General features: G+C 56.0%; 2 protein-coding genes across 2 annotated transcripts; both read left to right on the forward strand.

Moving 5' to 3' along the window:
- The first annotated feature begins 11,863 nt into the window (after positions 1-11,863).
- Positions 11,864-16,391, forward strand: MADCAM1 (mucosal vascular addressin cell adhesion molecule 1). The gene is made up of 5 exons (XM_036032083.1): positions 11,864-11,987; positions 12,289-12,558; positions 13,007-13,324; positions 14,707-15,081; positions 16,065-16,391. Exons 1-5 carry the CDS (start codon positions 11,918-11,920, stop codon positions 16,196-16,198), a joined length of 1,167 nt encoding a protein of 388 aa, XP_035887976.1. The 5' UTR covers positions 11,864-11,917; the 3' UTR covers positions 16,199-16,391.
- A 1,034-nt stretch (positions 16,392-17,425) lies between these two features.
- On the forward strand, positions 17,426-24,673 carry TPGS1 (tubulin polyglutamylase complex subunit 1). Its single transcript, XM_028521747.2, has 2 exons — positions 17,426-17,799; positions 23,853-24,673. The coding sequence occupies exons 1-2, from the start codon at positions 17,426-17,428 to the stop codon at positions 24,388-24,390; spliced, it is 912 nt and encodes a 303-aa protein (XP_028377548.1). The 3' UTR covers positions 24,391-24,673.
- Positions 24,674-26,448: the final 1,775 nt, after the last annotated feature.

Raw genomic sequence — 26,448 nt, forward strand, 5'->3', positions numbered from 1 at the left:
AAGCCTGTCTTTCTCTTCTCTTCTCTTCTTTCATTTCTTTTTCTTCCTTCCTCCCTCCCTCCCTCCCTCCCTTCCTTCCCTCCTTCCTCCCTTCCTTCCTTTGTCCAGTAAGCATTCATGGAGCACCAACTGTGTACTAAGTTGTTTGGGTTGGTGGGGTCACAACATGGCAGATAGGGAGCTGATGTTCTCGGGAGGAGAAAGAGAAAATAAACAAAAAGCAATAAGTGAGCACAGTGTACTACAAGGTGTTAAATGTGCCGTGAAACACAGAGCAGGGTCAGGAGTTCAAGGCAGCAGTGAGAGGAAGGCCGAGTGCCAGCGAGGGCATGATGAGAGGGCGCCGAGCGGCTGCGCTGAGAAGGGACCAGAAGAGCAGAAGGGAACGGCTGCGCGAAGGCTCTGGGGCAGGAGCAAGGGTGGCGAGGAGGCAGCACGGTCCTCCAGCGCAGCCACCGCCTCCCAGAAGCCAACAGGAATTTGCTCCTGTCCAATTTAGAGTTAATCTAGAGTAACATCCCTGCCTGCACCAAAGGCTACCCCTGGTCAGGCTGCAAAGCCGGGCTCGGAAACCTGGCTGAACAGAATTCAGTCCAGTCCCTTCCATGGTGTCCTTGTTTACAGCTGTATTGTTGGGCCCTTTGGCACTGTAATTTTTTAACAACTATTGAATTATAATGCACATGCTGTACCATTCACTCCCCAATCTAATTGTAATTAATTGATTAAATTTAATAAGTTACATTCAGTAACTTTTTTTTAGATTTTTTTATTTATTTATTTTTAGAGAGGGAAGGGAGGGAGATAGAGAGAGAGAGAGAGAGGGAGAGAGAAACATCAATGTGTGGTTGCTGGGGGTTATGGCCTGCAACCCAGGAATGTACCCTGGCTGGGAATCGAACCTGGGACACTTTGGTTCCCAGCCCGCGCTCAATCCACTGAGCTACGCCAGCCAGGGCACATTCAGTAACTCTTAAACTTTTTAGTCAAAATGTTAGTCTATATGAAAGATCATAAAATGAGCCTTAAATGCTTGTATTAGAAAAGAAGGAAGATCAGCCCTGGCTGGTGCGGCTCAGTGGATTGAGCACCAGCCTGTGAACCAAAGGGTTGCTGATTCAATTCCCACTCAGGGCACATGCCTGGGTTGCGGGCCAGGTCCCCAGTAGGGGGCATGCAATAGGCAACCACACACTGATGTTTCTCTCCCTCTTTTTCTCCCTCCCTTCCCCTCTGTCTAATAATCAATAAATAAAAATCTTTAAAGAAAAAGAAAAAAGGAAGATCAAAGTTGAGGGTTGAGGGTCAAAGGTTTCTTCCAGGTTCTAACCCCAACTCAGCTTTCTGGGGACACTGAAAATCCATGGTGGATGCCCGCAGCCCTAAGAATAAAAGCCAAGTCCCCACTGTCACACACAGCTCTCTTGAGCCCTCTGCCCTTGCCCCCACCCTCAGGCCTTGCTCACTCTGCTCTGGCCACATCAGCCAACTTGTTATTGCTTGAGCCACCTAGACAGCTCCCGCCTCAGGGCCTGCACCTGCCCTCTCTCCACCCGGATGCCTCTACTTGTCTTCCCTCCACACGGGTGCCTTGGCCAACAAATGAGCCCACAGCCAGCTCCACCCTCAGTCACCCGTGAGCCCCCAAATTAGACAAGCCATTTGGTTTTTTTCTAGAAGCAGCAGAAACCCCAGAGCTGTGGATAGAACTGGGCACTGAGGAGGGAGATGACCAGGCAGAGCTTCCCATTGACCAAGACTGGCCAGAAAAGGGCAGGTGCCCAGGGGCCCCAACACTGAGGTCAGCCAGGCACAGGAAAGACAAATGTCCCTCTGGAGGTGGCTGCCCGAACCCAGCCCACCACATGCCCAGGCCACATCAGCCAGCTGTGGGGTGCAGACCACTGGAGACACTGGTTCCAGCCCAGACCTGGTCCCAGCCACCTGCTCCCCCACTGGGGCCTGGGAAGGAAACGGGAGCTAACACAGAGAAGAGCCAGAGTGGATCGGCCACCTGAGCCGGTGACGGGCAGCTCTGAGGACCCCAGGGCCAGCCGCCTCACCAGACAGAGATCAGCCCCCCTCCGCAGGTCCCCCACTGGTGGCACCGCTTCTCTGTGTGACTCACATTCAACTCAGAGCTCTTCCCCAGATGCCAAGTAAATGACATGTAAATGAGCTCCTATTTCATTTAAAGCATATGCAAATAGGCTACGCTTTTAATCCAGCCTGACTCACTGACAGAAGAGAGCGAATCAGAAAAGGGGGGGAGGGGGCTGGATTTGGAGTGACAGTGTGAGGCTCCAGGGGAGGAACGCCACCTCCCTGGGCCTCAGGATCCTGAAGAATCAATACTGTTGGTGTTCCCTAAATTATAGCCTTCTCCTAGTCACTCGCTCAGCCAGTATTTATCTGTTTTCGCTCTGTGCGCCAGGCACTGACTGGCAGGTGCTGGGTAAACAGGTATGATCAAAACACATAAACTCCCTTCTTCACGTCTCTGTCCAGAGAGCAAATAAATGAGTTTCACATTACTTTAGAAGGCAAATAGTGCCAAGAAAAAAAGATGGAGGGCAAGGAGGAGTTGGAGGTGCAGGGAGTTTGCAGTTTGCAATGGGGTGGTCAGGGGAAGCCTTGCTGAGAAGGTGACAGTGGAGCAGAGACCTAAAGGGGGTGAGAAGGGAGCCAGGGTGAGGTCTGGGGCAAGGACACGCTAAGCAGAAGTCACAGCACCAGCACCTGCAGAGGCTCAGAGGCTGGACAGTGCCTGGCATGTTGGGGAAGCAGCAGGAAGGTGGATGTGACCTGGGAGGGATGAGTGAGGGGGTGAGACGGAGGAGATGAGGGCAAGGAACTATCAGAGGAGGTCGTGCAGGGTCCTGTGGGAGGACTTGGGCTGTTTACCCTAAGGGACGTGAGAGCCATGGAGGGCAGTGGGCAGAGCAGGACCAGGCCCACTTGGTGCTCTCTGGCGCCGTCTGGTGGCTACCGCTGGGAGGACAGGCTGTGAGGTCCGAGGGCCAAATCTGATTCAAGGGCTCACGAGCTCCTTTTATTAGCTGCAGGGGGAACAGGCCGTGGGCGGTGCTGGGAGGCCCGGGTGGAGGGGACTGAGCTAGTCCAGAAAGAATAGTGGGTAAGGCTGCGGGGAGGGATGAGGGGACAGGGAGTGGGGGGCTGGGGGAGAATAATGTGGAGAGATGGTGGGCTCCACCCAGGTGGAGCTGGAGGATGGGGTTGATAAACAGGTTGGTTCTGGGAGTATTTTTAAAACGGACTCCACAAGTTTGGAGTAGATTTAGTACGGAGATTGAGGGAACTAGACGTGTTGAGGCCGCCTCCAGGATTTGGGCCAGAGAACCTGGAGGATGGAGCTTCTGTAAGGAGGAGGGGGAAGATGCAGGAGGGGCAGGTTTTAGGAGAAGATCAGGAGCTTAGCTTTGGCCCCGGCTGGTGTGGTCCAGTGGATTAGAGTGCTGACCTGTGAATCACAAGATCACGGGTTCCATTCCCAATCAGGGTGCATGCCAGAGTTGCAGGCCAGGCTCCCAGCTGGGGCGTGTGAGAAGCAACAGACTGATGATGTATCTCTCAACACATTGAAGTTTCTCTCCCTCTTCTCTCTCTCCCTTCCCCTCTCTCTAAAAATAAAGAATTTTTTAAATAGTTTATTTTTGGCATTGTGAGTGTGAGGCTGCGGTGGGAGGTGCATGTGGACGCTGGTAGGCAGCCATCCATGCAGGAGGCTGGTTCTCTCTGCTCCGTGACAAATTCCCCCAAAAGCAGTGGCTTAAACAACACATGGTCTTCAGGCCACAGAGCTGGGTTCTCTGCTCAGGCTGCACTGACGGTGTTGGCCAGCACTCGGCCTCATCAGGAGGCTGGACTGGGGAAGGGTCCACTCTCAGCTCCCCCAGATTGTCACAGGATTTATGTTCCTGTTTTTATAGAACTGAGGGTCCCTTTCTTGCTGGCTGTTGGCTTCTGGCCATACGGCCTTTTATCCCAAGTGAGGTGGGGGCCATGGAGGGTTTGGGGCAAAGGAGGGGCGTGGTCTGGTATAAGGAGAAGGGGAGAGTCAAAATCACTATTGATTTCTTCAGTTGTTCATTATCCATTTCATCCATGATCCTCCATAAAACACACAGGTACGCACATGCACAGGAAGAGGCAGAAGCTGTAGCCCTTGTGTCCTGGGGGTCCAGAACATGACTTGCCCACTGCAGGTGCATAACACATACCTGTCGAAGAAGGGAGGGGGCAAAGGGGAGTTGTCACCAGCCTTGTTGCTATTGCTGGTTCGAGTTCTCACCACCCCTTTCTAAAAGTCATTCAGGGCTGAAAGTGAGGACACACCCCAGGAGGCTGGGTTTATTGGATGACCTGTTGTTTTCCGTCCCTGGTATACAGGAGGCGGCAGGCCAGGTGTTCACAGAGGCTGCCGCCCCATCCAGTGTCAGCTCACGGTTGATATGTCACTTCCCACCTCCCCAGTGCCTCGAAATTGTCCTTTGTCCAGTGGCCAGTCCCCTGACTCAGCCTCACGCGCCTCTGTGGCTGCCTGCCCCTTTTTCCTTGGGGACTCTAACAAGGAAGCCTTGTTCTTCCCAGAGGACAAGAACGCAAAGAACCTGCCTGCCTCCCCCCTCCCTCTATCCCGGAAAAAGCTGGCTCTCTATATGGGACCGAGCAGGGACTGGAGCAGCTCCGCTGGGTACGCTGCTATGTTTTACAGATGAGGACAGAGGTTCAGCGAGAAAATGGGCTCACGTTCAGAAGACAGGGGGACTGGACAGGGGTCCCAGCAGGCCTGCCTGAAGCCCACAAAGTCCCACCCAACCAGGTCCTTTCTCCCCCCTGGTTTCATCCATCCCTCTCGTGCAGCCCCTTTGGCCCCCTTGCCTTTTTTCTTTTTAGAACAATAAACACCTTTATTACATGAGCTAAGACAGGAGGGAGGGGAATTTATTTGCCTTTCTGGGCCTTGATTTTCCTCAGCCAGAACTCCAGCCCCTTGCCCTCCAGCACACAGCCACCTACGCAGCCACACTGGCCTGGTCTTGGAGTGATGCACGCACGCAAGGAGCTTGCCCTGCTGGAGTGTTCCTCCAGATTTCTTCTCATATTTCTTCCGAATTTTCTTTGATTGTTTTTTGTTTAAAATCTCTTCCTCCTCAAGAGTCAGCGTGACCTCCTTCTTGTGGGCCAGGGGCACTGCATGGTGAGACTCATACCGGTGCTGGTATGGTGTGCTGGCAATGATGCAACTCCTTACTAGCATCTTGGAGAGGACCAGTTTGTCGGATGCATTTGCAGATGATCTCAATAATCCTTGTTTTGCACATAAACAACTCTCAGAGCCCTGAGAAGTTGCCCATATCCAGGTATTTCTTTTTCTTTTTTTAAAGATTTTATTTATTTTTAGAGAGAGGGGAAGGGAAGGAGAGAGGGAAACATCAATGAAACATCAATGTGTGGTTGCCTCGTGTGTGCCCCCTGCTGGGGACCTGGCCACAACCCAGGCATGAGCCCTGACTGGGAATCAAACCATCGACCTTTCAGTTCGCAGGTCGGCACTCAGTCCACTGAGCCACACCAACCAGCGCATCTCATATTTTCACTTCTTGTGGTAAGGCTTTCTTTTGCTCCTGGTCTTGTGGTGCTTATTCTAGTTGTCCTAACAGATGCCCCTGGCTCAGCACCCCCTAGAAAGAGGCGGCTCCTTGCTTTTCAAAAACACATTTGGCAGCTGCAGCCTCAGGGCCTTCTCACTCACTGCACCTTCTCCCTGGCACATCCTTTCCTACACAGGTGTTTGCTGCGTCTCTCCACTTCCTTCAAGTCTTTCCTGAAGCCTCTCCCTCTGAATAAATCTTCCCGACCACCCGACTCGATTCTGCAACGTGCCCAGCTCCCCGCTGCCAATCCCCCTTCCACCTTACTTCTTCTTTGTCCCACAGCACTTATCACCAGCTGAGGTCACGTACGTGCTGGTCGCACAGTGGTGGGCTGGACTTTGTCAGAGCTGTGAAATGGGCAGTTTTGTGAGCTGGCAGGTGTCCTGTTGGTAGCTGGAAATCGGCTGGATGGGAGTATCAACACCGCAGGAATCAGCGTCCACTACAAAGCAGGGCCTTTGCCCTGAAGAGCCCGTTGTTGGGCATTTATGGGCACACAGCTGCCTGTTTACTATGCTGGGTGGTCGTGATCTCTGGTTACCCAGGGCCCCACGAAGATGCAAGTTCCTGAGGCGGGAGTCTGCCCGCCTTGCGCTCTACTGTCACCCTGGCACCTAGAACAATGCTGGGTGCCTAGTAGACACTCAGTAAATTCTTTTTGGATTAAAGAGTGACCCTCCTCCCTAACAATTGCTCATACTCTGAAAGTAAGGCCCTTGTGCAAAACCACCCCTCAGCACGCCCCAGTCTCTGGCACCCCATGCCAGCCCCCAGAGGCACCTCTCTCCCTTACACAAAACAGCGATGTTCTCCAGCACCCTGACCTTGGCCAGGCAGCAAGACCCTGGAAGCCTCAGCAACACGACTCCATCCAAGCAACACAAACTGATCATTGTGAGCCCCGCCCCACAGCAATTCGAGGTGCCCGAGCACCTCCTGGTGTCCCGATGCCAGCCCCGAGGGTGAGACTTCAGTCCCAGGGAAAATCCTCAGCACCTATGTAATGAGCATCTTCTTCCATCTGAGTTAAGAGAGCATCTTAACTTCCTCGCCATCATCTTGCCTCCCCAGGGACCTGCCCCAAGGCAAAAAAGACTCGCCCTTGCCCTGGTCCCAGACAATGCAATGCAGCTAAGGAACTGGGGGGGGGGGGGGGGGGCAGGGGCGGAGTTCAAGAAGTACCAAGTGCCCTGGTGGGTGGCTCAGTTGGTTGGAGCATCCTCCCATATGCCAGAAGGTTGTGGGTTTTATCCCGGGTCAGGGCATGTACCTAGGTTGCCAGGTTCAATCCCCAGTGTGTAAAAGAAGGCAGCCCATTAATGTTTATTTCTCACATTGATCTTCCCCTCCCTCCTTTCTTCTCTCTCTCTAAAAATCAACAAGCATATCCTTGGGTGAGGACTTTTTAAAAAATAAAAATTAAGCCCTGGCTGGTGTAGCTCAGTGGATTGAGCTCGGGCTGCGAACCAAAGCATCGCAGGTTTGATTCCCAGTCAGGGCACATGCCTGGGTTGCAGGCCATGGCCCCCAGCAACCACACATTGATGTTTCTCTCTCTCTCTCTCTTTCTCCCTCCCTTCCCTCTCTAAAAATAAATGAATAAAATATTTTTTAAAATTAAAAATTAAAAATTAAAAAGTAGTATGATGTCCTTGCGCCCGCTTCTGGAGCTGCGCTGGTAAGGTCACGCAGGTTTGTGGCACCGAGTGGGGGGAAGGGTATGCTAGAAGGGCCACGCGCTGCTCGTGGCCTGTGGAAATCAAAACTCCTGGATGCAGCCACCACCACTACCACCACCACCACACCACCACCACACCACCACCACCACCATCGCAGCAAATGGAATTTAAGCTGCACAGGTCACTTAAATTCTCCAGCAGCCTCGTTGAAAAACACAATGAAATGGGTGGCATAAATAAAGTAAAATTAGTTTTATAAAATATAAAATAAAATATACTTTAACCCCTGAGAAGAGTATACTGCCAGGAAGGACTCCTTGTGGTTTACTAGGCTCAATTTCATAGCCAGAGTCTAGCGGCCATTGTTTCCAGGGGCCTCTCACCTAAGCTGCTCAGAGAAAAGCCACAGATTGGGCCCTCAGCCTCCTGACTGTGCTCCTCGCCCACTGAGTCAGCACTCATAAGAGAACTCCTAAGATTGAAATATGACCAAGGGGACTGAGATGTCCCACATCCAACTGGAGCTGTGCAGCTATATCTTCATTTGCATCTTTACTGACCAATGGAAGCATTCCATTTCAACTACTCCATAGTGTTTTTGGCCAATCAAACCAAAGATTTTGAATCTTCATTTACATGAGAACCAATCAGGTATGGGGCTGAAACTCTTGTTTATATAGGGCAGCTTTACCCCTGTCTCCAGGGAAGGCACTTTCAGTTTCCATTGAAGACTGTGTTTCCCTGCCTGAAGTTTTCCGGTAACTGACTTATGTCTACTTTTAAGTTGAAATTTAAGTTAAAAATTACATTTCGGGTAGTCAGTACCTGAGAGTGGCTGGGGGCTGTGCCCTGACCTAAGTTTGTTATATGACCCTGGCTTGTCTCTGCTGGGGTCGATGGTCCAGGCTGCAGTCACCTGGTCTGGGGCAGGAAACTACACAGCGAGCCCAAAGCTAGCTCTGGTGGTTCCCACGCCAAATCCTCCTATTTGAATTCATCGCCACCACCCGCTCTCTCCAAAATAGACTGCTCTCAGGCCACTGTTCCTTTTCTGTGCCCACTCCCAGAGCCCCAGTGTCCTTCCATCTCCCAGCACGATCACCTGGCCCCGTGGCCCGACACACTCAGGGGTGGGCCCCTGCGCCACCCCCCAGCTCCCCAGTCAGGGCCGCATCAGCAAGGAGCTGCCACTGAAGGACAGCATGTCTTGAGGTAGCCACAGGGCCTGAGATTGGAGTGGAGCTTCTAGAGCCCCCCGCCCCACCACTTCCTGCTCAGGTCCCCCTCCGTCAGAGTGGGAGAGCCAGCACCCCCAAATCCACCCTCATAAGATGCGCCTCTCTGCCCTGTGGGACAGGTGAGGGGCCTGCCCACCTTCAAAGCCCCCCACCCTCATCTGCCCATCTGCCTTGGTGTTGCTTGCCTGAGCTGTCCTCCCGGAGTCGTGGACCAGCTGCAGTCCCTGGCGGCTCAGGCCCGGCTTCCTGGCCTTTCCATCCAGTCTGAATGCAGACGTCACCACTCGGAGCCTCCACTTCCCTGGACACTCCCGATGACTTACGTCTCAGGCCCCCAGATGGCCTGAGGGGCTGGCCGCCACACAGACCCTGTTTTGCCAAACTTTGGTTCAGCTTCACAACAGATTCATCAAGCAATGTTGTCCTCACAGACATTCCACGCTATTTATTCGGGGTCCTGGCTCCCCAGCTTGGTACCCTGGGTGTCACCCCTCCTGCCATGCCCCCTGGGGTTAGCTCAAGGGCCAGCAGGAGACCGAAGGCCTTGTGGACCGGAACAGCCCTTCCCACTCCAGAGCTTTCTGTGTGGCTATTTACTAAACAGACCTGCCCAGGAGTCCGCCGTCCCAGAGACCTGCCAAATCAGGGAGCGGCAATAGGGGGCACAGCTTGGGCTGACATTTCCGTTCTGGGGTCCTCCAGCAGCAGAGCTGAGTAGGGGACCTCACGGGGGTCCCAAATGACCCAGCCCTGCTTGCACAGCTGCAGCCCACCCTAAAGAAAGAGCCCGAGGCCCCCACTTAACCAGTGGTGCCAACGAGGGAACTTGCCCAGACGAGTGGGAAGGTGTCCCTGGACGGAACAGACATCTCCAGGACACTCTCTCCTGGACACCCTCCTTGGCTCGAGTCCCCTGCGGTAGATGGGGGGCGGGGGGGGGCAGGATATTAGGTCTTGAACGGGTGGTGGGGGGAGGGGGGCTGGGACCCTCTGTGGGAGGAAGGCTTCCTGCCAAGGCCGCTGAGGACTTCCTCTGGGTGGGGACAGTGCCGGGAAGGGGGATCTGAGGGCAGGCTCTGCCGGAAGCCCAGGCCAGGGGTGGGGGGTGGGCCAGGGAGCAGTAGAGCAAGGACCTTAGCCCCAAATTAGGCAGCTTCCACGGAGCCAGTCTTCCAGGGACAGGAGCTCGTATCCCAGGCACAGGCGTGACATTGGTTCAGCCCCAGGCACTGCTGGCCTCAGGGTCCCAGGGGTCCCTCCCTCACCCCGCCCTGGGGTCAACCTGGATTCTCCAGGCTCCCGCCCCATCCCTTTCTTCTCCTCCCTTCTCTCCTCTCCATCTCTTTCTCCACCCCCTCCTTCTCCCCCTTCCCAGGCTTCACCTCTTCCCAGAATCTTCATCTATTTAGCCCACCTGTCCTCAGGGTGGTGGCACCGACTGCCCACCCACCCCCGCGACGTGAATCTGAATGTGAAGCCTCACCCGTTCCTCCTACGGATAGAACTCGGGTCTGGGAGCTTGGAATGGGTCCCGGGTCCCGGGGGGTGGCGGGGGGGGGGGGTGGCGCTGGGCGGGGAGGCAGGGCCAGAGAGTTGATTACACCCTGCAAGGGACCTCAGCTGCCAGGGCAGCAGGAAGTGGGGTCAGGGGCTGGGAAGAGGCCCATTCACCAGACCAGCTGCTCCCAGCTGGGGTTAAGGGCCCAGCTTCCCGAGAAGGGCCCCCGCCTCCGGGCTGGGGGGGACTGACCCTCGGAGCCTGCCTTCCTGTGTGGCCTTTCCTGGCACCAGGGGTGGGGGCTGGGACCAAGGAAGATGGACTTTGGGTTCACACACATGGACTTTCACTTCTTGGGGCCTCAGTTTCCCTCTTATGCTTCCAGCCCCTCTGAGCCTCAGTGTACCCCTCCTGCTCCTCTTGGGCCTCAGTTTCCGCCTCTGACAAGAGTCTGAGGAGACAACGACAGGCGGGGCAGTGGAGCTCAGAAATCCCACCTCCTGGCTGCCCGAGGGAAACGGGCACGGGCCACGCCCTGAGGCTGGCCAGGGGCACACGGGACACTTCATGTCTTTCCTTCCTGCGTGCTTGCCCTGGTCAGCGCCGGCCAAGACAGACACTATCTGGGGGCTGGGATCAGTGAGAGCCACGGCAGACAAGGTCCCCCCAGTACAGGGAAGTTATGGCTTCAGCTACACGGCCTCGTTAAGGTCTGTGAGGAAAATGCACCTGGATCAAGTGAAATAGAGGCGGGGGCTGTGAAAAGGGGGTTGGGGAGGGCTCTGCGGAGGCAACATTCAGGCACAGACTGAACAGGGTGAGGACACAGCTGTGCAAAGGTCCTGAGGCTGCCTGATGCTGAAGGGCTCTGGCCAGCAAGGAGTTGGGGATTTTCCTTTCTGCCACAGGCAGCCTTGGGATGACTGTGTGTTTAGAAGGGTGTTTCTGACACGGCTCTGGGCACCAAGTGGTGACTGGCTGGGAAGGGCAGACAGTGAAACAGGACCAGGCTAGGGGCGCTGAGCATAGGGTGGAGGATTCAGGTGTTGGGAAAGTGAGGCGTTCAGGACTGGCTGACCACTGCTGTGGAGGGGGGAGCCTGGCCAGGGTTCCTTCCCAGGCCTCTCCGGAGGACCCCCGACCCCCGTATCTCTGGAACAGAGTATGGAGGCACCCCCACGCCAGGACCTCCTAGGCTTCCACCAGCCTGCCCCTTTGCCAGAGGGAAGGCATGCTTGGTGGCAGGTCCCGATGTGTCCCAGGCAGGGGTGGGACTCAGCTCCATCACCCCAGGAGACTCCACCACCTCCGAAGGACCCTCTCCCCCAGGCGGTTCCAACGCCAGAGACCGGCGTCCTCCAGGAGGTCCCACAGCACCGCACACGAGGGACCCGGGAGGCGGCTGCTCCCCTCTGGCAGGCGCATGCGTTCAGGGAAGTGAAGGCTGAGAGGTTCGGCTGACCTAGCACGCACGTGGATGGCGGGGACTCTAGGTTTTCCATTCACTTGACCTGACAGTCACCCCTCTCTGGCCCCATATTCTGATCTTCCCGTCTCTGAAAGTTAGATCTGGAATCTCTCTCTAAACCTTCCAGCTCCGTGTGTTGTGACCTCGGCCCCTCCCTCCCATCTCTGGCCCCCAGCCCCTGCCTCTGTGTCGCCTCCAGGGTCGGGGGTCAGGGCGGGAAACCCCCTCGGGAAACCCCCGAGGAACAGGGGGAGGAGGGAGCGGAGAAGCAGGGTCGCGGGTGGCGGGAAGGAGCCAGAGGCACCACTATTTAAGCCACTTCCCTGCAGGGCAGTGGACAGAGCAGGGGACCCAGCATGGAACACGGCCTAGCCTTCCTGCTTCCTTTTTTCATGGGGCTCCTCCAGCAAGGCCGCGGTGCGCAGGGTAAAAGGAGGGAGCCAATGTGGAGGGGGTTCGGAAAAGGAGGAGGCTTAGATTTAAAAGGGTGTTCTGAGGGAGGAGGGGGCTTAGGAAAGAGAAGGGGCGCATGTGAAGGGGGTTCGGCGAGGGGAGGTGGGAGAGATTCAGGGAGAGTGATGGGCCTCACACAGGGCGCCCTGTGGAGGAGACAGGGCTGAGTGGTTTGGGGGTTCTGCCAGAGGGGGAGCTCAAGGCAGGGGTCTGAGGCTGAGGGCGAGGGGTGGGAAGGGGGAGGGGCGGGACCAAGAGCGCCGTTTGTCCTCAGGTGGGTCCCTGGAGGTGGAGCCCCGCCAGCCTGTGGTGTTGCTGGCCCTGGGTGGATCGACGCAGCTCACCTGCCGCCTGACCTGCGAGGCAAGGGCCGCTTCGGTGCAGTGGCGGGGCCTGGACACCAGCCTGGGTGCGGTGCAGTCGGGCCCCAACAGCAGCGTCCTATTCGTGCACAACGCCTCGCTCTCTGCTACGGGGACCCGGGTGTGTGTGGGTTCCTGCGGGAACAGCACCTTCCAGAAGACCGTGCAACTCCTGGTGTTTGGTGAGCCCCCACCCCTCCTCTTCTCGCCTTTGCTCAAGCCGGGCCAACCCAGAAGCCCTGATTTGGCTCTATCCCTATGCCACCTCTTCCTGGGAGCCCTCCCAGATTTCCTGCCCTACCTCAGCTCAAAGCCTGCTTCGAAGCTTCTGAGTCACTCTGCAATCCATTCCATCCTCTCGACATTCCCTATCTCCAGGCTTCTCAGGCTTCACTCCCTCCCCCAATCCACCCCCAAACCTTCCATACCTGATGTCCCTGCTCTTCCTGCTTTTGACCCCTTTTCAGCACCTTATATTCTAGCCACACAGGATGCGATCACTGGGTCTTCCCTGTCCCTGTGCACCAACGGTCCCCACTCCCCACTTGGCCTCACCCCCAAGCCCCTTCCTCAGGACCCAGCCTTGATCCTCTCCGTTCAGCCCACCCTCTCCCACCCCTTCCCACACAGCCTTCCCGAACCAGCTGACGGTCTTCCCAGTGGCCCTGGTGACAGGGCGGCCCCAGGAGTTGGCCTGCACGGCCCACAACGTCACCAACCCCAAAGCCCTCTCCTTGTCCCTTCTCCTGGGAGACCAGAAACTGGAGGGGGTGCAGGCCCTGGGCCAGGAAGTGGAGGAAGAATCCGAGGAGGGCGAGGACTCGCTGTTCCAAGTGACAGAGCGCTGGCTGCTGCCCCCGCTGGGGACACCTGCCCCACCCGCCCTCCACTGCCAGGCAACCATGAGGCTGCCCGGCTTGGAGCAGAGCCACTCCCAGCCCATTCCAGGTGAGTCTGCAGGGTCCTGACTGCTCTGCACCTTAGTGTCCCCCTGGAAGTGGGAGAAGTCATGCCACCCAGCTCCTATGAGCCGTGATGATGGATGTTTAGCAGTTCCCCTGGAATCCTGGTTCTGCCCTCAATCTGCTGAGTGCATCTACTGGCAGGTGGGAGAATTGCATTCCATCTGTAGTCTGCCCTCTGGTGGCAGCCAGAGTGATACTTCTCAATCGTTTGTTTATTCAACGGATTTACTGAGCACTTTACCTGTGCCAGGTCCCATGGGTACCTCCAGCTCTTCCCTCCCTCTTGGTCCCTGGCTCTCACCTTCACCCTTCCAGTCTGTCCTCTGAACAGCAGCCACCAGAGGGCGCCTGTGAGCATCTGAGTCAGGGCCAACCCCTCTTCTGTTCACAGCCCTCCGGGGCTCCCACCTCCACCCAAGTAAAAACCCAAGGCCCTGCACAACTTATTGGGTCACATCCCTGCCCTCATTTCCTCCCTCCCATCTCTCCCCCCACTTACTCTGCTTCAGCCATACAGGCCTCCTTGTTGTTCTTCCAATGGGCCCAGTCCAGCCTCAGGGCCTTTGTATGTGCTGTGCCCTCCCCTGGGAATGCTCTCCCGCCAGCTCTCTCCATGACTCCCTCACTCACCTCCCTCAGGTCACCTTCCCAGTGGGGCTTCCCCTGACCTCCCCCTACCCCTCACGCATGCACACATGAGCTCCTTCTCTCCTGGTGAGTGTTTCTTGACACCTTTTATCAACATCTGACATCCTATATGTTCTCTTTATCTTTTTTCCATTAACTGTCTCCCCTGCTCATGGCTTCACCAAGATGGGAATGTTCCTCTTGCTCATGGCTGTGCTCCCAGTGGCTAAACCAGTGCCTGGGGCAGGGTTGGTGTTGAGTAGATACACTCTGAATAAATGAGTAACTGTTATCATGGTGCCCAGCCCATAGCAGGTAACAATAAATAATTGCTGAATGATAATACTTAATAACATGGGCCTTGGCACACAGTAGGTGCTCGATTTGTGTGAGATGCATCCTCCCCTCTCTGCACCTCCCAGTCCCATAATAATGAAACCCAGCACCCACTGACCCTGTGCCCTGGGTGCATGTGTGGGCCTGGGTGAGGGCTCTCACCTCCTTTACAGCTGAGAAAAGTGAGACAAGGAAATTCAGAAGTTCCCCTGAAGGGGGTGGGGGCGTTGGGGGGGAGCACAACAGACCAACCCAACTCCTACCCACTGGGATACACTGCAATTCACCCAAGGGGCCCGGGTCAGGGCTTGGAGCAGTACTGGGCTGACTCTGTGATCCAGATAGACAAGCAAGAAAGGGGGCTGAGGCAGCAGGGAGAAAAACGGCCGCCCTCTTTTCCAGTTCTGCACATCCTGACCTCCCAGGAGCCCCCCGTCACAACCTCCCTGGAGGCCACCCTGGAGCAGGACTCTACCCGCAGCCCCTGGAGTCCTGGCCCCAAGCCTGGGAACAGCTCCACCAGGCCTTGCCGCCCTGAGATCCACCGGTCACCAGCACCAGGGGGTCTGGAGCTGCTCTGCGAAGCAGCCTGTGGCCCCGGCACAACTGTGCATTGGACTCAGGCACCTGGCGATCTGGCAGCTTATAAGAGGTGGGGAGCCGGGGCCCAGGCTTGGCTGAGAGTGCTGTGGGCTGGATGCCACCCCGAGGGCTGGTTCCAGTGTCGCCTGGACCCAGGGGGCCAGATGGCCAGTCTGTACCTGCTCCCAGAAGTCTGTGAGTTTGGGGGGCTGGGGAGGGCACTAGGGGAGGCTAGGAGGGGGGAAGCCTTGCACAAAGACCTTACACAAGGAGGTGCCCCTGCCCGGCCTCAGTTTCCCCAACTGTCCAGGAGGCTTCCCTGACACAGTAAGATTACAGTTGCATGGCATGGCAATCACTATCAATTTCAGGGACTATGTAGATTTCATAGCAGTTTGCAAACTCTGAACTTTACAGACTACAATGGCCTGTGGAATGAAAATGGAATACAGGCACTTATTTCATTTCAAATTTCTGTGTAGCCACATTCAGGGAAAACAGGAAAAATAAGTGAGGTAATGCATTTTATTTAACCCAATATAGCTTAAATGTCATTTCAACATGTAATCTGTAAGAAGGTATGAATGATATATTTTATATGCCTGTGACGTGTATTTTACACCGACAGCAAGCACTTCTCCACCCAGATGAGCCACATTTCAAGCACAGACGTCCAAGTGGCCGCCTCCCTGAACAGCCCACACCTGACTATAAGGCCCCACGTCCCTTTCAAAAGATTGACTCCAAAGTCTTTTGGATATTCCAGTGTTTTTCGTACATTTCAAAAGACATTCTAAGCCAGAGATTTTCAACCAGTATACTGCAAGAATTTTTAAAACATGTAATACCTATTTAGTCTGGGGTCCCCACCTCTTTTCCCTTCAATTGTCAAATTTAAAAATGACAACCACCAACAGAGCAATAATCATCTGCTGTGAGTTAATCAAAATCATACCAATTTTTCGGTCAGATTGGCAAAAACATATGATTTTGGTGTGCTGCAGAATTGTAGCAATTAGTTTATGTGTGCTGTGAGATGAAAAAGGTTGAAAATCACTGTTCTAAGCCATCAAGACCTTTGTTAAATTTTAGGGAACTTAGTAAATTTGGAAGCTCTGCTGAGCTTCTCCCCACAGCCGTCAAAGACGTGTTCAGGCTCCTGACGCTTCTCTCTCTAGGCACCTCACACACGTCTGAAGCCCTGTGGGTTGGCAGCTTGGTGCTAGGGCTGCTCCTCCTGGTGTTCCTCGCCTACCACCTGTGGAAACGCTGCCAGCCAGCCACCGAGCCGCCAGGCTCACCAATGCCTTGAAGTGGCCTGCCTTTCCTTCAACTCAGTTGTGACTGGAGGATGTTTGCAGGGTTCTGGACAGCGTGAGGGCTGACCAAGGGACCTTCGCCCTGATGACCGGCACATCCAGTCTCCCCACCTGGCTGGGTTTCACCTTCGCGGGACCCCTGGGGAGCCGCTCCCCAACTGGAGAATAAAGAGCATCTGGTCTGACCTCAGTGGCTTCAGTTGTGGTACAAGGACTCTGGACTCCTCTGCCCGGGGCGACTCCCTGGGGAGACAGGATGGAGAGACACCCCAGGCCCCCTGGCCCTAGGTTGGGGAAGCGTGCTCTCTGCCTGGGGAGGGAGAATACAAATGCTGTGCCTTTCCCTGCATGCAGGGACCCTGGAGCTTCAGGAATAACTAAGGAGTCATCAAAAGAAATAGCGAGTATTTGGGGGGGCACTGTGGGCAAAGACACAGAAGAGAGGCGGCTTACTAAGGGGGCTAAAGAGTGGGGAGAGCGGAAACAGAGGCTAGAAATGAGATCAGCAGAGCCTGTGGGCTCTGGGGAGAGCTGAGAACGCTGGAGGATGCGTGTGAGAAAGACCCCTCCGGTGGTGAGGAAAGGTAACAGCTTAGGACAGGGAACCGAGGCCGTGAGTGGTCTACTAACTCCTCGAACGCGCACAGGGACCTAGGGACCGTGGGAGGCCAGAGCAGACCCCTAACGCAGCCTGGCGGGTGGCAGGGGCGGGGGTGCGGGGCGGGTCCCCACGAAGTGAGCTATAAACTCAGAGCAAGACCTGAGATCAGAGCAACACCTGGTGAAGGTCAGGCTGAGCCCAAAGTCTCAAGGACGAAAATCAGAAAAATGGGACGGAGCAGCGCTCAATCCTCGAATCTGGGTAGATCCATCCCCCTCTTCAGCGCAGCACGGCTTCTCTGGTAACCGAGGAGACTGGTTGCTAGGGAACCACGCTAAGAAAGGACTCGCCCTCTACCAAGATGGCAAGCAATCCAGCTTCATGCCAGAAACCAAGCCCTTCCTTGAGAGCCATTTTGGAGCCTGGCAAAGTTCAGGTTCTGGGATTAAGACAAGAAAGCCAACCAGTATACGTAAAGAAAACACTGGAGGAAGAATGCCAATTAGAACCAATGGGAAAGAGCGGCCTCTACTAATTATTTCCCTGTCTCCCAGAGGGATCCGGGGTCTTCTGCCCTTAACCAAGATGACCGCCAGGAGGCGCCAGCGCACTGTGGAATATGGCGGGGCTTCCGGTCCCGCTGCCCTCAGCGAAGATGGCGGCAGTGGAGAAGCGGCGGCCGGCCATAGCCCCCGCGGCCGGCTTCACAGACAGCGGCCGGCCGTCGATGTCCCGGGCAGCAGCAACGGCCGAGAACGAAGAGGACTTCCTGCGGCAGGTCGGCGTGACAAAGATGCTGCGCGCAGCCCTGCTGAAGGTACTAGAGGCACGGCCCGAGGAGCCTATCTCCTTCCTGGCGCACTACTTCGAGAACATGGGCCTGAGTACGCCTGCAAACGGCGGCGCCGGGGAGCCCCCAGGCCAGCTCCTGCTGCAGCAGCAGCGCCTGGGTCGCGCGCTGTGGCACCTTCGCTTGGCTCACCACTCCCAGAGGTGCGGGACTGGGCCGGGCCTGGGCGGGTAGGGTCCCCAACCGGACTTCAATTCCCAGCGTGCTCTGCGCGTCTCCTCGCCCCGGGCCCGGCGCTTGAGCGCGTGGTATGCTGGGAACTGTAGTCCCCAGTGCCTCCCTGGCGCGGGACAGACCCGGACCGCGATTGCCTGGAGGTCCCCAGCGTTGCCTGGTGGTTGCATGCGAGCCATGCGCCGGCGTCCATAGCTCCTGCTGGCTTCATCTTTTGTGATGCCTTTTTGAAAATCATGGAGCCCAGAAAGGACTTAACCCAATGTCGCAGAGCAAGCCCTGTGAGCCTGGGCCCTCCTAGCTAGCTCGTTACAAGTATAGCATCCCCGTCCATTCTGCCAGAAAATGAATATGGTATAGGTCTGGACTGTGAAGACAGAGAGCAACATAGTCGCCCAAAGCCCCTGTCCTGGAGGGGAGGCTCCCAGTGTGCAGGAGGGGTGTCCAGGAAGAGCCCCTTGTGATGCACAGAAAGAGGTAGTGCCTCAGGTGCACTGACCTGGAGGCTGTACATCTGTGCATTGTGGGGTGCACAGCCTTCTCACAGCTGAAGCATGGTGGGGTGGAGGGAATGGCTCCTACCCACTCCCCAGGCATCCTTCCTTCCTCACAGTTGTGAGCCCATGGAAGGTGGGTGAGGAATATGTGTTGTATGCATGGTCTGCATTAGTGGATTGGAGAGAAGCAGCATCAACTAGACGAAGCCACTGACTGGATGTGGATGGGCTGGGTCTTGGCTAGGGGCATCCCCAGAAGCAGAGCCTGAGGCAAGCATTCATGTAGGGATGATTTTGTAAGGGGGTGTTCCCGAGACCTCAGAAAGGGGTGGAAGCCAAACAAGGGAATGTTTCAGTCTGATTCCCCGGGGTACTCCCAGGTGCTTTCGGGCAGACAGGAAAGCACAGAGATGCTGGGGAGGGAGCTCACCTGTGGGAGGGGTGTGGACGGCAGGCATCCAAGCAGAGTAGCCACATCTCCGCCACAGGAAGGAAGGAAGCAAGATGACAGCCAGACAAGGGAGCAGTGGAGTGTCTAGGGGCTGGAGCCACCCCTAAGATGGGGACCTGGGAAGAGGAGCAGGTTGGTGGGACATATGTGGGCTCGGGACATGCTGTGAAGGCCAAGCTGATGGGTCTGCTGGGGCCAGGGTGGAAAAGGAGTGTACAGACAGTCCCAGGTGAGCCCATGTGGCTGCCTACTTAGATGGAAGGGCACTGGTTTGTAGGAAGTTCCCAGAGTCCTGTGGGGACTTTAAGTCAGGAGCTGGGAGAAACTTGCAGAAGGAAAGTGGACAGGCAGGTCTGCAACTGAGATGCAAGACTGGGACAAGAGGTCAGAGGAGGGGGTGTGAAAGCCTGAGAATAGCCCAGGCCCCAGCTCTAGTAGCTGCAGCCTCAGAAACCACCCCCCCAAAAAGCATGCAAAGGCCAGATGTGAAGGAGGGAACTAGAAGACAGTAGTATCCCAGGACCCCTTTGGAGGAGGAAAGGTGGTGATTGGCAGGGCCACCATGTACAGTTGTTCAGGTCAAGCAATGCACAAGCCACTCGCTCCGTAGACATCACAGATGAGAACATTTGTATGAAGGCTTTTTGCAGAGTTTTTCCCTAATTCACACAAAGGCATTTTGTGGGCTGGCGGCAGCCCAATGTCCAATGGCCCAGTGGATAAGGGCTGAGAAATGTCAGATTTAGGGTCAACAGGAAACTAAATTAGTTTCTTGTGACTGCTCTAACAAACTACCACAAACTTAGTGGCTGAAAACAACAGAAGAAATATTCCACAGTTCTGGAGGCCAGGAGTCTGAAATCAAGGAACTGCGGGGCTGAGCTGAGCTCCCTCTGGAGGTTCTGAGGGAGGGTCCTTCCTGTCTTTTCCGGCTCCTGGGCGTCTCTGGGCTGGTGGAAGCACCACTCCAGCCTCTGCCTCATTGTCATCGCAGGGCCACCTCCTCTGAGTCTCTGTCCTTTCCCATCTCTTCTAAGAACATTTGGCACTGGATTTAGAACCACCTCGCCCTATCTCTAGATCCTGAACTAATTACATATCAAAGATTCCATTTCCAAATAAGGTCACACTCACAGATTCCAGATGGACATGCATTTTGTGGGGACACAAGCTACTGCACTGCAGGGACATTGGGGCCATTGCTGTAAGCAGTTGGGAGTGCACAGTGAGTGCCGGTAGCAGATGCATCTCCCCAGAGACAAGTGAGTGGTAAAGGCAAGAGGCACTTAACCATGCCTGCTGGGTCAGGAGCAGAAACCTGGCCAGGCAAGCCCCAGGTGTGGGAGATAGGCGCTTCAAGGTTGAATAGCTTCACCTGATGCTGCAAGGTTGACCAGGTCATCAGGGGGCCGTTCTTGAGCATGTTATCACAAAAGATTTTAGGAGAAGTCAACCTAAATCCTTCCTGCCGGTGTCTCAAGAAGTCAGAATTGCTGGCCTGCGGGAGTGGTAATAGCTGCAGCTGCGTTCCATCACCCCCTCCCTCCCCCATCCCCTCCTTGCTGGCCTCAAGACCCTGGGTGTCATCTGGATGTGTGAGGGCAGCGTGGCCATAGAGGGACAGAGCCAGAGTCAGGCCCAGGCCCCAAGTGTGGCTCCAAGGCCACCACATTGCTAATAGTAACAGCAAGAGCGCCATCCCCCGCAGGTCCCTGTGACCTGGGAAGACACGCAAAAGGCACCAGCAGGTCTGGGCCAAGGGTTCTCAGCTCCCATCACCTCTGGGGGCCTGTCCTGGGCACTGTGGGGTCCTGAGCATCAGCCCTGGCCCGCACCCCCTCCATGCCTGGAATGTCCTCAGTGTGACAACTACAGATGTCCCTAGATAAGGCCCAGTGAGCCCTGTGAGCAGAATCACCCTTGATGAGAAGCCCTGGTCTAAAGTGCGAAGTCTCCGTGGCTCTTTCTGGAGATGTCCCATGTTCTGCCTTTGTTTTAACAAATGCTCACATATTTCACAAACTGCTGACAGGAATGGAGTAAGTGCCCAGTCCCAATTCACAAATAAGGAACTGAGGCCCAGAGTGCCCCTATGGAGCCAAGATGGAGCCCAGGCCACCAAGTCCAAAGCAGTCTGCCTTCTTACCCCCGCTCCCCGTGATTCGGCAGATGCTGTGGGTGCCCCTCGTGGCTGGGAAGCACCAGGGAGCACCCAGGAGGGGCAGTTAGGAGGCCTTAGCCTAGAGGTTGGGTGTTGCTTTCCTCTTGGTTTCTTGCCCAATCCTTGTCAGCTCTGATGTCACAGGCTGCACTGTAGTTACCCCTTTGTGAGTCGAAGATAAACAGTGTCCGGACAGCCCAGCTGAAACGCAGCCCAGGTTATAGCGAGTGGCATGCATGCATGGGCTGCTCCCATATGCTGGCAGTCTTGAGCACTTGGCACAAAACCTACCCTGCTGTCCTCACGAGACTCCTGAGGCACAGGGATTACAATCCTTGTTCTCTGGATGAGGAAGGTGAGAGGAAGTGGCTGGGACTCGCACACAGGTCTGAGTTGGGGCCGGGGGCACAGGCATGCACAGAGAAGGTGCTCAGTGAACACCGGGATCCAGCAAGCACCCCTCGTGGGCCAACCGGTTCCTGGAAGAGAGGCTTCAGGGGCCACAGTTGGATGGATCATGGGCTACCTTTGTGTTCCTCCAAAGGAACACACCCCCCTGAAACCTCAGTGGCCTCAGCACAGCAAAGGTGGTGTTGTCTCACACCACAGGGCTGCAGTGAGCTTGCACATCGTGGCAATGGCGAGTGGGCCATGGGGAACATCGCGGTGGCTCTGAAAACTTCCATCAAGCGTGGCTGGCCCGCACTTCACTCACACTCACATTTCAGGGGCTGAGGCAAGTCACCACTCGGTCACAGGGTGGAGAGAGTTGGACAGCACAGGGGAGACCTTCAGGTCGTCCCTGAGGCCCTCACCTCTTGGTATGCGCACTTGCATGCACTTGTCTTCCACATCCATGGGGCCGGCCTGTGTCAACGCTAGGTGCTATGGACGTGACAGAGAGTGACTTCTTCCTTGGAGCACATGCCCTGGGGGAACAGCAACCATGGGTGGAGGTGCTTAAACCATCCCATAGGGATGGGGATGCCCAAGGCCAGGAGCCTGGGCCTCCGATTTGAGCCAGCATGTGAAACACCTCTCCAGAGGACCCCGGCCGCAGCCCACACCCTAACCTCAGCCTCACAAGAGAATGGGCCGGAACCCCTGGCTAAGCTGCCCCCAAGTTCCTGTCACACAGAAACCTCAAAATAATAACTATCACTGCTATTTTAGACCACTGTGTTTGGGGGTAAGTTGTTATGCAGCAATGGGTAACTGACAGGGGCCCTCACAACCACCACAGTGACACCAGGTCTCCCTGACTTCCTTCTCCCAGGGTAAGGAGTTAATAAAAGCTCCTACAAAGGGCTGTTATGTGGTAACAGTCATAGCCATGAGAACAAATGTTTTTGAGCATGAGGCTGTGTCTGGCACCACCCTCCATGCTTCCCTGGATGGTCTCATTCTCTGCAGAGGACCCAAGATGGGAAGAAAGAGCTTATAGCCAAATGGGTGCAAACCGGATCCCAGCTGGGAGAGCGACCTCCCAGGATACTGCCCTGTCACCTCTGGGCCTCAGCTCTCTCTGTAATGGTGCTTTAACCCACATAGCTCACCAGGTCAGCACACCCATCTGTGAGCCTTGCACTGGGCAGCAGAGATGACCATAGTGTCCAAGGTTATGGGCACCTGCTGCACACCACCCAGCATTTACTGGGCTCCCACTGCATAATGACCAGCACTTACTAAGCATCTACTGCACACTGACCCACAGGAAGGCGAAGTGACATGCCCAGGTCACACATGAGATAAGCGTGGAGCTGCAATGTGACCCTTCCCTTACCATGGAGCTGAACTCCCAGAAAGGGTGGATAAGAGGCTTAGGGTCAGCTCCTTACCCCCTGGGATCCTCGACCCAACCATCAGCCTGTCCTGAACCACACTTCCTAGTCATGACTGTGGAACTAGTAACAAACCACCAGCCACCCAAAGCACTGGGCCACAGGCCAGGGGCTGGGCTGTCGATCTGATAAGGAGAGGGAGACACCAGGTAAGGTGACTAGCCACCCACGCTCACCTGGCAGCCCACACACCTAACCAGTGCTCCCCTACTCTGCTCAGAAAGCTCACAGCATGGCCAGGGCACATGGTAGGACCTCAGGTTCCTCATGAGGTGGGGAACCATACCCACCTCATAGCCCCAACATCACAGCTGACAAGCTTGACAGGCTTCTGTAAAGGTAGCAAGTGCTGTGAGTTTTACAGGCCAGTATATGCTGTGACTGTTGGGCTCTGCTATTGCACCAAGAAAGCTGCCAGGAACAATGTGTCAGTGGATTGACGTAGCTGTGTGCCAATAAAACTTTATTTACAGAAACAGGCAGTGGGTTGGATTTGACCCATGGCTGTAGTTTGCTGACTCGTGGCCAGAGGGACTCTAGGGGAATGGAGTAAACTAAGCCATGTTAAGTGGATAGGCACCGTGTTGTCCAAGAGTGACCACCTTGTGAGCGTGAATATCTTCGTCAGGAGGCAGTTGGAGGGTCCCGTGGGGCAGATGCCCGTCCGCTGATGCAGTAGACAGTTATTGAGCAGCTGCTATGGGCCAGGCACTGGGGCTGTACAGCGACCGACAGATACACCCTGATGTGGGCTCCTGGACATTCAGAGGGTGAAGACAAACTTCATAAGCACACCATGTAGTGAATCTGACGGTGGTAACTGCTGCAAAGAAAATCAGGAGGAAAGGGTTAAGGAGGGGAGGACACCACCATAAAGGTGACTCAGGGAGCCATGGGGAGAGCTGGGGGAAGGGCATGCCAGGGGGAGGTCACAGCCTATGCAAAGACCCTGAGGCTGGACCCAGCCTGGCATGTGGGAGGAAGAAGTAGAGGGACAGGAGACAGGCTAGGCAGGTGGGCATGGGGGCTGAGGGCTCTGCTGGGCCAGCCCAACACCCCTGTCCACCTGCAGGACAGCCTTCAACAACAACGTCGGTGTGGCCTACGAGTGCCTGAGCGCCAGTGGGCGCAAGAAGAAGCCAGGGCTGGATGGGCGTACCTACAGTGAGCTGCTCAAGCGTATCTGCCGAGATGGGGAAGCCCCAGAGGAGGTCGTGGCACCCCTATTGCGCAAGATCCAGTGCCGGGACCACGAGGCCGTGCCCCTGGATGTCTTCCGCACCGGCATGCTCACTTGCTTTGTGCTGCTGGAGTTTGTGGCACGAGCCAGCGCCCTCTACCAGCTGCTGGAGGACCCAACCCTGGCTGTTGCTGACCGTCGCATGGGCCAGGCCGTGCTGGACACCCTGGAGGGGGCCCTGCAGGCCAGCAACAGTGCTACTGCTCCTGCCCACTACCTGGAAGCCGGCTCACTCCTGGGGCCTGACAACCTGGCACTGGCCATGGACCGTGCCCTGGTGGCTCGGCGGCCTAGCTCCCCTATGACCCGAGAGGAGTTTCTGGAGAAGGCCGCTGCCCTCTTCATTGCCAAGGTCAAGCCAGTGGGCTGAATGCCCCCCAACCAACTCACCTCACCTGTCTCCTCTACCCAGACAGCTGGGGGGATGCTTTGAAGCCTAGCGCACCTGCTCCTGAGTGGAACATGGGTCTGGAACCAGAACTGGTGTTACTGCATGCGGGGGTGGTGTGCAGGGCCCTCACCCAGATTCAGACCTGGAATGATACTCCAGCCCCCTTCAGGGGGCAGGCCGAGGGCAACTGGAAGTGGATACCCCTCCCCACACACCTGCAGAGGCCCCTCTCAGCAGTAATAAAGTCTGTGTCCCAGGCAGACCTGACGTGTGTGTGCGCTCCCCACTCCCCAGCCCTGTGCCATGGAAACACTCTCTACTCCTGTGCATGCCGGCCAACCATAACAGGCCCACTACTGCCCAGAGGCCAGATTTGCCACTGGGAAATGCCAGGTGCCCCTGGATGCAGCTTTATGGAAGCAGAGGTCAATGGGGCGTCTAGTGAGGTGCCCTGGACCCAGGAGGCCCTGCCCTGGGGCTGTGGGTCTGCACAGTAAACTGCTCTGGAAGATGGAGACCTGGTCCCCAGCCTGCTGTCTATACATGCCCCACCCAAGCAGTTCCTCCTTGGGCCTCGGTCACCAGCTGTGAGACGAAGAGGTCAGTGGTCGGCCCTAATGGCAGTGATGACAGGAACAGCTAACATGTTGAAGCCCTGCGATGTCCTATTTGACTCTCACCATGGCTCTATAGGTAAGTCACAACCCTTGACAGGTGGGGAAAGCCCGTGGGAAAACCAGGTGCTGTGGCCAGAAAACAGGCAGGCAGAAACCCTAGACAACTACCATCAACTACCAGGTTTCAGAGCTTGAGGAACAGACTCCTGAGGGACGAGGCCCCATGTGGGACCAGTCACAGGAGAGAGGGGGGCAAGAACCTGGTGCCTTCCTTTATGTTTCCAGTACTCCCTAGGGATATGGGGTGTACATAGGGAGAGACCTCGAGAAACCTCCCTGCAAAAATATTATTTATTGATGAGCTGCCACATGCCAGTGCTATGACATTGGTTATATGGGCACATAATGAGGGTCAGAACACCCCGACCACGCACCAAAGGTAACAGCCTATTTGGCAGATGAGGGGGCCCACTCCAGGTCCTCAGGGTGCAGGGCAGAGGGCCTGAGAGACGAAGCCTAGAGCTTTATGTCTGAGAAAGCCAAGGCCCAGCACTGGGCAGCCATTTGAGCTGCTGCTGTGCCAGGGCTCTGACTCCTCCATCCCACCCCACAGTTGATGTGTTATTTTCCTTTCCCCAGACAGGTTTGCCTGCCTGTCAGCAAGGGGCCAGGTGCTGGGGCATCACAGACAGGGAGTCACCTCAGTCCAGCCTGGGGTGTTGCAGGTGTTGGCTACCCAGAACACCTGCCAGCAAGACAGGCAGAGCCGGAAGCCTGAGCCACAACAACAGGTCACCCTCACAGGGAGTTGTCACCCTGTGGAGGTGGTGGGATTGAGACCAGGGGACCACACCTCACTGTCCTGACCAAGTGTCCTGGCAAGTGGTGTGTGGGTGTCTGGACCTGGGGACTCAACTAGGTCAGAGCTCAGGCAGGTCAGGGTGAAGCCCTGGGTCAGGACTTGAATGGGGTCAAAGGTCAGCCTGATATTAGGGTCCAGCCAGGGTCAGGGATCGCCTGGGGATTCAGCCAGGATGGGTGCTGAATGAGTGCTGAACAGGGAGTGCACTGATTGTTTCCCCAGTTTCCTCGTGGAGCAGGGGCTTGTCCATCTCTTCTGATTCCAGTTTGTGGATCTGAGTGGTGGCCAAAGTCCTGCTCAGGCCTCCTCCGTCGTGTACGCACTGCCTACCTGGGGCCCTCGCACCTGCCGGGAACTGGGCCCTAGCCTCAGCCCCACCGACAGGAAAATGAGGCACGACCCGTCTAGGACTGGGTGTGTGGGCTCCAGCGCGGGCTCCCACCTGCCCTCCCACCTCACCATGGGCCCAGTGCCCTTTCTGGTCGCCCTCAGCGAACTGGTAAGGGAATCCTCCAGTCCGTCCACTGAAGAGGAAACAGAATCAGGGCGGGTCGAGAC

This window comes from Phyllostomus discolor, chromosome 8 (genome assembly GCF_004126475.2).
Source record: "Phyllostomus discolor isolate MPI-MPIP mPhyDis1 chromosome 8, mPhyDis1.pri.v3, whole genome shotgun sequence".
NCBI classification, from domain to species: domain Eukaryota; kingdom Metazoa; phylum Chordata; class Mammalia; order Chiroptera; family Phyllostomidae; genus Phyllostomus; species Phyllostomus discolor.